Source organism: Melozone crissalis, unplaced genomic scaffold, assembly GCF_028551555.1.
Source record: "Melozone crissalis strain CALT ecotype California unplaced genomic scaffold, PUWL_Pcris_2 ptg000205l_1, whole genome shotgun sequence".
NCBI lineage: Eukaryota > Metazoa > Chordata > Aves > Passeriformes > Passerellidae > Melozone > Melozone crissalis.
Genome location: NW_026535969.1, coordinates 4,897 through 17,710, shown reverse-complemented (window position 1 = coordinate 17,710; position 12,814 = coordinate 4,897). Strand labels below are relative to the sequence as shown.

Genomic DNA, 12,814 nt, shown 5'->3' with positions numbered 1-12,814 from the left:
TGATGGACCCCCATAACCCCATGACCCTGATGGAACCCCATAACCACATAACCATGATGGACCCTCATAACCCCATAACGATGATGGACCCCCATAACTCCATGACCCTGCTGACCTAACATGACCTTGATGGACCTCCATAACAGCATGACCTTGATGGACCCCAAGGACCTTGATGGATCCCCACGACCCTGATGGAGCCCCATAACCACATGACCATGATGGACCCCATAACTCCATGGCCTTGATGGAACCCCATAACCCCATGACTCCATTACCTTGATCGACCTCCACCACCACATAACCCCATGACCCTGATGGAACCCCATAACCCCATGACCTTGATCAGCCCCCATAACCACATCACTCCATGACCCTGATGGACCCCCATAACCACATGACCATGATGGACCTCCATAACCCCATGATCCTGCTGACCCACCATGACCTTGATGGACCCCCATGACTCTGATGGACCCCCATGACCCTGATGGAACCCCATAACCACATGACCATGATGGAACTCCATAACCCCATGACCCTGATGGAACCCCATAACCTCATGACCTCATGAACTTGATGGAATACCATACCCTCATGACTCCATGACCTTGATCGACCTCCATAACCACATCACCCCATGACCCTGATGGACGCCCATAACCTCATGACCCTGATGGACCCCCATAACCCCATGACCCTGATGGAACCCCATAACCACATAACCATGATGGACCCTCATAACCCCATAACGATGATGGACCCCCATAACTCCATGACCCTGCTGACCTAACATGACCTTGATGGACCTCCATAACAGCATGACCTTGATGGACCCCAAGGACCTTGATGGATCCCCACGACCCTGATGGAGCCCCATAACCACATGACCATGATGGACCCCATAACTCCATGGCCTTGATGGAACCCCATAACCCCATGACTCCATTACCTTGATCGACCTCCACCACCACATAACCCCATGACCCTGATGGAACCCCATAACCCCATGACCTTGATCAGCCCCCATAACCACATCACTCCATGACCCTGATGGACCCCCATAACCACATGACCATGATGGACCTCCATAACCCCATGATCCTGCTGACCCACCATGACCTTGATGGACCCCCATGACTCTGATGGACCCCCATGACTCTGATGGACCCCCATGACCCTGATGGAACCCCATAACCACATGACCATGATGGAACTCCATAACCCCATGACCCTGATGGAACCCCATAACTCCATGACCATGATGGAACTCCATAACCCCATGACCCTGATGGAACCCCATAACTCCATGACCATGATGGAACTCCATAACCCCATGACCCTGATGGAACCCCATAACTCCATGACCATGATGGAACTCCATAACCCCATGACCCTGATGACCTAACATGACCTTGATGGACCTCCATGACCCTGATGGACCCCCATAACCACATGGCCCCATAACCCTGATGGAACCCCACGAACCCATGACCGTGATGGACCTCCATAACCCCATGATCCCATAACCTTGATGGACCCCCATAACCACATGACCCTGATGGACCCCGTAACTCCATGACCCTGGTTACCCCCCATGACCACATGACCTTGATGGATCTCCATGGACCCATGACCTTGATAGAACCCCATAACCACATGACCTCATGACCATAATGGACCCCATAACCACATGACCCCATGACCCTGATGGACCCCCATAACCCCATAACCATAACCATGATGGACCTCCATAACCCCATGACCCTCATGGAACTCCATAACTCCATGACCCTGCTGACCCAACATGACCTTGATGGACCTCCATAACCCCATGACCCTGATGGATCTCCATAACAGCATGACCTTGATGGACCCCAAGGACCTTGATGGACCCCCATGACCCTGATGGAACCCCATAACCCCATAGCCTTGATGGACCCCCATAACCCCATGACCTTGATGGACCCCCATAACCACATGGCCTTGATGGAACCCATAACCCCATGACCGTGGTTACCCCCCATGGTCTTGATGGACCTCCATAACCACATGGCCTCATGACCGTGACGGAACTCCATGATCCCATGATCCTGATGGACCCCATAATCCCATAACCTTGATGGAACCCCATAACCCCATAACCCTGATGGAACCCCATAACCTCATGACCTCATGAACTTGATGGAATACCATACCCTCATGACTCCATGACCTTGATCGACCTCCATAACCACATCACCCCATGACCCTGATGGACGCCCATAACCTCATGACCCTGATGGACCCCCATAACCCCATGACCCTGATGGAACCCCATAACCACATAACCATGATGGACCCTCATAACCCCATAACGATGATGGACCCCCATAACTCCATGACCCTGCTGACCTAACATGACCTTGATGGACCTCCATAACAGCATGACCTTGATGGACCCCAAGGACCTTGATGGATCCCCACGACCCTGATGGAGCCCCATAACCACATGACCATGATGGACCCCATAACTCCATGGCCTTGATGGAACCCCATAACCCCATGACTCCATTACCTTGATCGACCTCCACCACCACATAACCCCATGACCCTGATGGAACCCCATAACCCCATGACCTTGATCAGCCCCCATAACCACATCACTCCATGACCCTGATGGACCCCCATAACCACATGACCATGATGGACCTCCATAACCCCATGATCCTGCTGACCCACCATGACCTTGATGGACCCCCATGACTCTGATGGACCCCCATGAGCCTGATGGACCCCCATAACCCCATGACCTTGATCAGCCCCCATAACCACATCACTCCATGACCTTGATGGACCCCCATATCCTCATAACCGTGATGGACCGCCATGACCCTGATGGAACTCCATAACCCCATAACCATGATGGACCCCCATAACCCCATGACCCTGATGGAACCCCATAACCCTGATGGACCCCCACAACCTCAATGAACCCCCAAACCACCACCTCCACCACCCACCCCGTTCCTCACCTCGGCGTCCCCCAGGAACCGGGCGAGACACGGGAACACGCCGCCCTCCACGCCGAAGCGCTCGGCCGCGTAGACGTCGGGCGCGTGCGGGACGTCCGTGTGCGGCGCGAAGCCGCCGGCGCCCCGCAGGAACGCCCGGGGCCTCCTGGCGGCGCCGCGGGCCACCCGCGCCGCGCGGCCGCCCAGCTCCAGGAACTCCAGGCGCGTGTCGCGCCGCCACGGCCGCGGCGCCTGCGCCGGGTAGAAGGCTCCGGAAGCCCGGCGGAACACGGCGGAGACGCCGCCCTTGGAGCCGTCGGCCACGCCCAGGTAGAGGCAGCCGCCCAGGCGGGCGGAGGTGACGGCGTGGGGACGGCGCAGGCGGCCCTGGCCCAGGGACTGGCGGCGCACGAAGGAGGAGCCCGAGCGGCGCCGCACCCAGGAGCCGCCGCGCGGCTGGGCCACCACCAGGAGCGGCGTGTCGGCCACCACCACGGGGTGGCAGGACGCCGGGGACGAGCCCGGAGGGGACAGCGGGGACGTTGGAGATGTTGGAGATGTTGCAGACCTTGGAACCCTGGGGACATTGGAGATGTTGGGCACATTGGAGATGTTGGGCTGATGCGGACCTTGTGAAGTTTGGGGACCTTGGAGATGTTGGGGACCTTAGAGACCTTGGGGATATTGGACATGTTGGGGTGATGGGGACATTGGGGACATTGGAGATGTTGGAGATCTTGGGACCTTGGAGACATTGGAGACGTTGGGGACCTTTGGAACCCTGGAGACACTGGGGGCACTGGGGATATTGGGGAGCTTGGGGACATTGGAGACGTTGGGGACCTTTGGGACCTTGGGGACATTGGAGATGTTGGGGTGATGGGGCCTTGGGGACCTTGGGGACAGTAGGGACCTTGGAGAGCTTGGGGACATTGGGGACCTTGGGGACTTGGGGACCTTGGAGGCACTGGAGAGGTTGAGGACCTTTGAGACCTTGGGGACATTGGGGGCACTGAGGACCTTGGGGACACTGGGGACATTGGAGACCTTGGGACATTGGGGACCTTGGGGACTTTGGGAATATGGAGGTTGTTGGGCACATTGGGGACATTGGAGATGTTGGGGTGATGGCGACCTTGGGGACATCGGAGATGTTGGGGTGATGGCGACCTTGGGGACATTGGAGATGTTTGGACATTGGAGATGTTGGGGTGATGGGGACCTTGGGGACCCTGGAGATGTTGGGGTGATGGGGACCTTGGGGACATTGGAGATGTTTGGACATTGGAGATGTTGGGGTGATGGCGACCTTGGGGACATTGGAGATGTTGGGGTGATGGGACACTGGGGACATTGGAGATGTTGGGGTGATGGGGACCTTGGGGAGATCGGAGATGTTGGGGTGATGGGACACTGGGGACATTGGAGATGTTGGGGTGATGGGGACCTTGGGGACATTGGAGATGTTGGGGTGATGGGACACTGGGGACATTGGAGATGTTGGGGTGATGGGGACCTTGGGGACATTGGAGATGTTGGGGTGATGGCGACCTTGGGGACATTGGAGATGTTTGGACATTGGAGATGTTTGGACATTGGAGATGTTGGGGTGATGGGGACCTTGGGGACATTGGAGATGTTGGGGTGATGGGGACCTTGGGGACATTGGAGATGTTTGGACATTGGAGATGTTGGGGTGATGGGGACCTTGGGGACCCTGGAGATGTTGGGGTGATGGGGACCTTGGGGACATTGGAGATGTTGGGGTGATGGGGACCTTGGGGACATTGGAGATGTTGGGGACCCTGGAGATGTTGGGGTGATGGGACACTGGGGACATTGGAGATGTTGGGGACCCTGGAGATGTTGGGGTGATGGGACACTGGGGACATTGGAGATGTTGGGGACACCGGTGACCTCGGGGCCCTTGCTGTCCCTCAGCCCGGTTCCCACCATTCCTTCCCTGCTGCTTTTCCCCATTTCCCAGCACTTTTCCCCATTTCCCCCCATTTTTAAATTATTTTTCTCCATTCCTCTCCCTTTCCCCCCATTTTTTCAATTTTCCTTTGGTCTTTTTCCCATTTCCCCCTTTCTTTTCCATTTCTCTCCCATTTTCCCCCTGGTTTTCCCCATTTTTCCCCCAATTTTTTCCCATTTTCCCCATTTTCCCCCATTTCTCTCACTGTTATAATGATGAGCACCCAGAACCTCCCCCTCATTTTTCCCTCATTCTCCCCCATTTTTCTTTGTTTTTCCCAATTTTTCTCTGGTTTTTTCCCCATTTTCCCCCAGTTTTAAATTTTTTTCATTTTTTCCCAATTTCCCCATTTTTTTCCCCGATTTCTCTCACCGTTGACCACGCTCTGTGCCCGGAACTTCCCCTTCATTTTCTCTTTATTTTTCCCCATTTTACCCCATTTTTTCCCATTTTTTCCCCATTTTTTCCCAATTTTTTCCTTTGCTTTACCCCATTTTTTCCCCGTTTTTTTCCCAATTTTTGCCATTTCTTCACCATTTTTTCCATTTTTTCCCAATTTCCCCGTTTTTCCCCCCAATTTCTCTCACCATTGATGACGCTCTGAGCCTGGAACCTGCCCCTCATTTTCCCCCTATTCTCCCTGATTTCCCCCCATTTTTTCCCCGTTTTTTTCCCAATTTTTGCCATTTCTTCACCATTTTTCCCATTTTTCCCAATTTCCCCGTTTTTCCCCCTAATTTCTCTCACCGTTCACCACGCTCTGTGACCAGAACCTCCCCCTCATTTCTCCCTCATTTTCCCTTTGCTTTCCCCCGTTTTCCTCCCATTTTTTCTCATTTTGTCCCCATTTTTTCCCCAATTTTCATTTTTTAACTGTTTTTCCCAATTTCCCCATTTTTTTCCCCAATTTCTCCCACCATTGACCACGCTCTGAGCCCGGAACCTCCCCCTCATTTTTCCTTTGTTCTCCCCATTATTTCTCCATTTTTTCCCCATTTTTTTGTTGATTTTTTCCCCGTTTTTTCCCCAAATTCCCCGTTTTCCCCATTTTTCCCAATTTCCCGGTTTTTCCCCCCATTTCTCTCACCGTTGACGACGCTCTGTGCCCGGAACTGCCCCCGAGCTGGCGCCGAGCTCCGGCTGCGCCACGAACACCCAGGGGTGGCCCCCGAGGGACGCGGGGGCGGCGCCCAGGGACGAGAACGGCAGCGTCTGGAACGGACGCAGCTCTGGGGGAAAAAACGGGAAATTTGGGTAAAAATGGGAAAATTTGGGGAAATTTGGGATTCTTGGGAGACCGGAACGGCCGCAGCCCTGGGGGCAGAAAATGGGGACAAAAATGGGGAAATTTGGTTAAAAATGGGGAAATTTGGGGAAATTTGGGATTCTTGGGAGACCGGAACGGCCGCAGCCCTGGGGGCAGAAAATGGGGACAAAAATGGGGAAATTTGGTTAAAAATGGGGAAATTTGGAGTTTTTCACACCAAAATCTGGTTAAAAAGGGGAAAATTTGGGATTCCTGAGAGGCTGGAACGGCCGCAGCTCTGGGGACACAAAATGGGGACAGAAAGTGGGAAACAAAAATTGGAAAATTTGGAGTTTTTCACACCAAAAAATGGTTAAAAATGGGAAAATTTGGGGAAATTTTGGATTCCTTAGAGACTGGAACGGCCGCAGTTCTGGGGACACAACATGGGGGAAAAAAATGGGAAAATTTGGGGAAATTTGGGGAAATTTTGGATTTTTGAGAAGCTGGAACAGTCACAGCTCTGGGGACAGAAAATGGGGAGAAAAATGGGAAAATCTGGTTAAAAATGGGAAAATTTGGGGAAATTTGGGATTCTTGAGAGGCTGGAACGGTCGCTGCTCTGGGGACACAAAATGGGGACAAAAATCAGAAAATTTGGTTTAAAATGGGGAAAAAACGGGAAATTTGGTCAAAAATGGGAAAGTTTGGGTAAAAATGGGGAAATTTGGGGAAATTTGGGATTCTTGAGAGACTGGAACAGTCGCAGCTCTGGGGACACAAAATGGGGACATTGGGGACATTGGGGACACGGAGGCAGCGCCGAGGGACGAGAACGGCAAAGTCTGGAATGGACGCAGTTCTGGGGGAAAAACCACAAAATTTGGGTAAAAATGGGGAAATCTGGGGAAATTTGGGATTCTTGAGAGACTGGAACGGCCGCAGCTCTGGGGACACAAAATGGGGACATTGGGGACACCTTGGGGACATTGGGGACACAGCCAGGGACACAGGGACAGCTTGGGGACACCGGGGACATCACTGGGGACATTGGGGACAGCCTAGGGACACTCGCAGGGACAAGGGGACACAGCCAGGGACAGCTTGGGGACAGCCCCAGGGACACAGGGACAGTTTGGGGACATTGGGGACAGCCCCAGGGACACAGGGACACAGGTGCAGCTTGGGGACATTGGGGACAGCTTGGGGACAGCCCCAGGGACACAAGGACACAGCCAGGGACAGCTTGGGGACATTGCTGGGGACAACCCGGGGACATGGGGACAGTTTGGGGACATTGGGGACATTGCCAGGGACAGCCCCAGGGACACAGGGACATTGGGGACATTGGAGACATTGCCAGGGACACAGGGACACCCTCAGGGACACTGGGCACAGTTCTAGGGACAGACCCAGGGACACCTTGGGGACATTGGGGACACAGCCAGGGACAGCTTGGGGACACTGGGGACACAGCCAGAGACACAGGGACAGCTTGGGGACATTGCTGGGGACAGGGGAATGGACACAGGGACATTGGGGACAGCTTGGGGACAGCCCAGGGACAGCTTGGGGACACTGAGGACACCTTGGGGACATTGGGGACACATGCAGGGACACACTGGGGACAGACCCAGGGACAGCTTGGGGACATTGGGGACAGTTCTAGGGACAGACCCAGGAACAGCTTGGGGACATTGGGGACACAGCCAGGGACACTCCCAGGGACACGGGGACACAGCCAGAGACAGCTTGGGGACACTGGGGACAGGGGGATGGACCCAAGGACACAGGGACAGCTTGGGGACATTGGGGACATTGGGGACAGCTTAGCGACACCACCAGGGACACGGGGACAAAGCCAGGGACAACTTGGGGACAGCTTGGGGACATCACTGGGGACACGGGGACAGCTTGGGGACAGCCCCAGAGACATTGGGGGCACAGCCAGGGACAGCTTGGGGACATTGCCAGAGACACAGGGACACCCCCAGGGACACTGGGGACAGTTGTAGGGACAGACCCAGGGACACCTTGGGGACATTGGGGACAGCCTTGGGGACGTTGGGGACACACCCAGGGACACGAGGACACATCCAGGGACACCCAAGGGACAGAAGGACACAGTCAGAGACAGCTTGGGGACATTGAGGACACAGCCAGGGACAGCTTGGGGACATTGGGGACACCTTGGGGACATTGGGGACACATGCAGGGACAGTCCCAGAGACACGGGGACAGACCCAGGGAGAGCTTGGGGACATTGGGGACACAGCCAGGGACACCCCAGGGACACGGGGACACAGCCAGGGACAGCCCGGGGACACAGCCAGGGACAGCTTGGGGACATCGCCGGGGACACGGGGACAGCCCCAGGGAGAGCCCCAGGGACATTGGGGACAGGCTGGGGACATTGCTGGGGACATTGGGGACAGCTTGGGGACATTGGGGACACAGCCAGGGACAGCTTGGGGACATTGGGGACACCTTGGGGACATTGGGGACACATGCAGGGACAGTCCCAGAGACACGGGGACAGACCCAGGGAGAGCTTGGGGACATTGGGGACACAGCCAGGGACACCCCAGGGACACGGGGACACAGCCAGGGACAGCCCGGGGACACAGAGACAGCTTGGGGACATCGCCGGGGACACGGGGACAGCCCCAGGGAGAGCCCCAGGGACACTGGGGACAGGCTGGGGACATTGCTGGGGACATTGGGGACAGCTTGGGGACATTGGGGACACAGCCAGGGACAGCTTGGGGACATCGCCGGGGACACGGGGACAGCCCCAGGGAGAGCCCCAGGGACATTGGGGACAGGCTGGGGACATTGCTGGGGACATTGGGGACACGGGGACAGCTTGGGGACACTCCCAGCACAACCCAGTCCCATTTTTAACCCTTCAATCCCCATTTCCACCCCTCAAATCCCCTTTTTTTGACCTAAAACCACCAAATTTTCTCCCCCCAGTACAAACCAGTACATCCCAGTTGCCTCCCAGTTTGTCCCAGCCCCTCCCAGTACCAACCAGTCCCATTTTAACCCCTAAATCCCCATTTTTAACCCTGAAATTCCCATTTTCAACCCTTAAGTCCCCGGATTTTTTCCCTCCCAGTCCCTCCCAGTTTGTCCCAGTTCCCTCCCAGTATAACCCAGTACAAACCAGTGCAACCAGTCCCATTTCCACCCCTCATATCCCCCCATTTTAACCCTTAAGTCCCCATTTTTAACCCTTAAATCCCTTTTTGACCTAAAACCACCAAATTTTCACCTCCCAGTCCCTCCCAGTTTGTCCCAGTCCCATTTTTAACCCCTAAATCCCCATTTTTAACCCTTAAATCCCCATTTTCCCCCCTAAAATCCCCATTTTTAACCCTAAAACCCCCGGATATTTTCCCTTCAGTCCCCCCCAGTCCGTCCCAGTCCGTCCCAGTATAACCCAGTCCCATTTTCCCCTCTAAAACCCCCGATTTTTAATCCTTAAATCCCCATTATTAACCCCTAAATCCCCAAATTTTTACCTAAAACCTCCAGATTTTCTCCCCCCAGTCCCTTCCAGTTCCTTCCCAGTCCATCCCAGTATAACCCAGTCCCATTTTAACCCTTAAATCCCCATTTTTTTCCAGAAATCCCCGGATTTTTTCCCTTTAGTCCCTCCCAGTCCCTCCCAGTACATCCCAGTCCATCCCAGTATAACCCAGTCCCCTCCCAGTCCCATTTCCACCCCTAAAATTCCAATTTTTAACCCTTAAATCCCCAAATTTTTACCTAAAACCACCAAATTTTCATCCCCCAGTCCCTCTCAGTCCCTCCCAGTTTGTCCCAGTTCATCCCAGTATAACCCAGTCCCATTTTCTCCCTAAAAATCCCCATTTTTAACCCTTAAATCCCCATTTTCCCCCCTAAAATCCCCATTTTTAACCCTAAAACCCCCGGATTTTCCCCCCCAGTCCCTCCCAGTCCATCCCAGTTACCGTGCCTCTGGCACTGGAGCTGCTGGGGGCGGAGCTGCGCCAGGGCCACGCCCAGGTGGGGGAGGGGCGCTCGGCAGCGGCCCCCTGGGGGGGAGGGGCGGGCGCGGCCCCAGGCCAGGAGCCAGCGCAGGGCGTTCCCCCGGAGGTCACTGCGACAGAAATGGCACCAAATGGCACCAAAGTGGCACCAAAGGGGTGCCAGGGGTGCCAGGTGTCGCTAGGTGGCACCAAAGTGGCAAAAAACGGCACTAAAGGGGCCCTAAGTGGCATCAAATGGCACCAAAGTGGCACCAAAGTGTCATTAAATGTCACCAAAGGGTGCCAGGTGGCACTACGTGGCATTAGAGTGGCACTAAGTGGCACCAAAGTGGCACTAAATGGCATTTAAGTGGCAAAAAATGGCACCAAATGACCCCAAAGGGCACCAAAGTGTCGCCAAGGGGTGCCAGGGGGTGCCAGGTGGCACTAAGTGACACTAAAGTGGCAAAAAATGGCACTAAAGGGGCCCTAAGTGGCACCAGGAGGCACCAAATGGCACCAAAGTGGCAAAAAAGTGACAAAAAATGGCACGAAAGTGGCACTAAATGGCACCAGAGTGGCACTAAGTGACAAAAATTGGCCTCAAAGTGACCCTAAATGGCACCAAAATGTCACCAGGTGGTGCCAGGTGGCACCAAAGTGACAAAAGGTGGCCCTGAGTGGCACCAGGTGGCACTAGAGGGACATGAAGTTGCACCAGGTGGCATCAAAGTGACAAAAGGTGGCACTAAAAGGCACCAAATGTCACCAAAGTGGCACCAAAGTGTCGCCAGGGGGCGCCAGGTGTGCCAGGTGTCACTAAATGGCATCAGAGGGGCACTAAGTGGCACCAAAGTGGCACTAAATGGCATTAAAGTGGTAAAAAGTGGCACTAAAGTGGCATCAAAGGGGTGCCAAGGGGTGCCAGGTGGTGCCAGGTGGTGCCAGGTGGCACCAAAGTGGATTAAAGTGGCACCAAGTGGCACTAAATGGCACCAAAGTGGCATCACAGAGACAAAAAATGGCACTAAAGGGACATTGAGTGGCACCAGGTGGCTCTAAATGGCATTAAAGTGGCAAAAATGACACTAGAGTGGCACTAAAGTGGCAAAAAGTGGCACCAAAGTGGCACCAAAGGGTGCCAGGGGGTGCCAGGTGGCACTGAGTGGTGTTAAAGTGGCACCAAATGGCACCAAAGTGGCACCAAAGTGACATTGAATTGGCAAAAAGCGGCACCAAATGGCATCAAATGGCATCAAAGTGACAAAAGGTGGCACTAGAGTGGCACCAGGTGTCACCAAAGTGGCAAAAAATGGCATTAACGTGGCACTAAGTGTCACCAGGTGGTGCCAGGTGGCATCAAAGTGGCCCCAGGTGTCACCACATGGTATTAGAGTGGCACTAAAGGGCACCAAAGTGGCACCAGGTGGCATTAAATGGCACCCGGGGGCACCAAATGACACCAAAGTGACAAAAAATGGCACTGAATGGCATCGAAGCGGCACCAGGTGGCACCGAATGGCACTAGAGTGGCACTAAAGGGACATCAAGTGGCACCAAGTGGCACTAAAATGACAAAAAGTGGCACCAAATGGCACCCGGTGGCACTAAAGGGATAAAAAATGGCTCCAGGTGGCACTAAATGGCACTAGAGTGGCACCCGGTGGCATCAGATGGCACCAAAGTGACAAAAAGTGGCATCCGGTGGCACTACATTGGCACTAATTGGCATTGAATTGGCACTACGGGGACATCAAGTGGCACCAAGGGGCATCAGATGGTTCCAGAGTGGCACTAAGTGGCATTAGAGTGGTAAAAAGTGGCATCAAATGGCACCAAAGTGGCACCAAAGGGTGCCAGGGGGTGCCAGGGGTGCCAGGTGTCACTGCATGGCATCAGAGTGGCACTAAATGGCAAAAAGTGGCACCAAAGTGGCATCAAATGGCCCCCAGGTGGCACCAGGTGGCACTAAATGGCACCAGAGTGGCACTAAGTGGCACCAAAGTGACAAAAAATGGCACCAAGTGGCACCAAAGGGGCACCAAAGGGCACCAAATGCAAATAGGTGGCACCAAAGTGGCACCACATGGCATTAGAGTGGCACTAAAGGGCAAAAGATGGCGCTAAGTGGCATTAAAGTGGCCCGAAGTGGCACTAGAGTGACAGAAAGTGGCATCAAATGACACCAGGTGGCACTAAATGGCACCAGAGTGGCACTAAAGGGACATCAAGTGGCACCAAAGGGCACCAAAGTGTCACCAGGGGGTGCCAGGCGGCACTAAGTGGCAGCAAAGCGGCAAAAAGTGGCACTAAAGGGACATCAAGTGGCATCCAAGTGTCACCAGTGGCATCAGAGTGGCATCAGAGTGGCCCTAAGTGGCACCAAATGGCACCAAAGTGACAAAAAGTGGCACTAAATGGCACTAAAGGGACATCAAATGGCACCCAGGTGGCAGCAGGTGGCACCAAATGGCACCAGAGTGGCACTAAGTGGCACCAAAGTGACAAAAAATGGCACCAAAGTGGCACCAAATGGCACCAAATGTCACCCAGGTGGCACCAGGTGGCCCTAAATGGCACTAGAGTGGCACTAAGTGGC

General features: G+C 54.4%; 1 protein-coding gene across 1 annotated transcript in view; it reads right to left on the bottom strand.

Moving 5' to 3' along the window:
• The window catches only part of LOC128949213 (leucine-rich repeat LGI family member 4-like), a gene marked incomplete at its 5' end in the record, with an annotated part of 82,323 nt that extends 71,977 nt beyond the window's left edge, over positions 1–10,346 (bottom strand). The window contains 4 exons of the mRNA XM_054294067.1: positions 3,003–3,515; positions 5,890–5,937; positions 6,085–6,200; positions 10,198–10,346. Coding sequence (XP_054150042.1) covers positions 3,003–3,515; positions 5,890–5,937; positions 6,085–6,200; positions 10,198–10,346 — 826 coding nt within the window. The remainder of the gene's footprint in view (positions 1–3,002; positions 3,516–5,889; positions 5,938–6,084; positions 6,201–10,197) is intronic.
• Between the last annotated feature and the right edge of the window lie 2,468 nt (positions 10,347–12,814).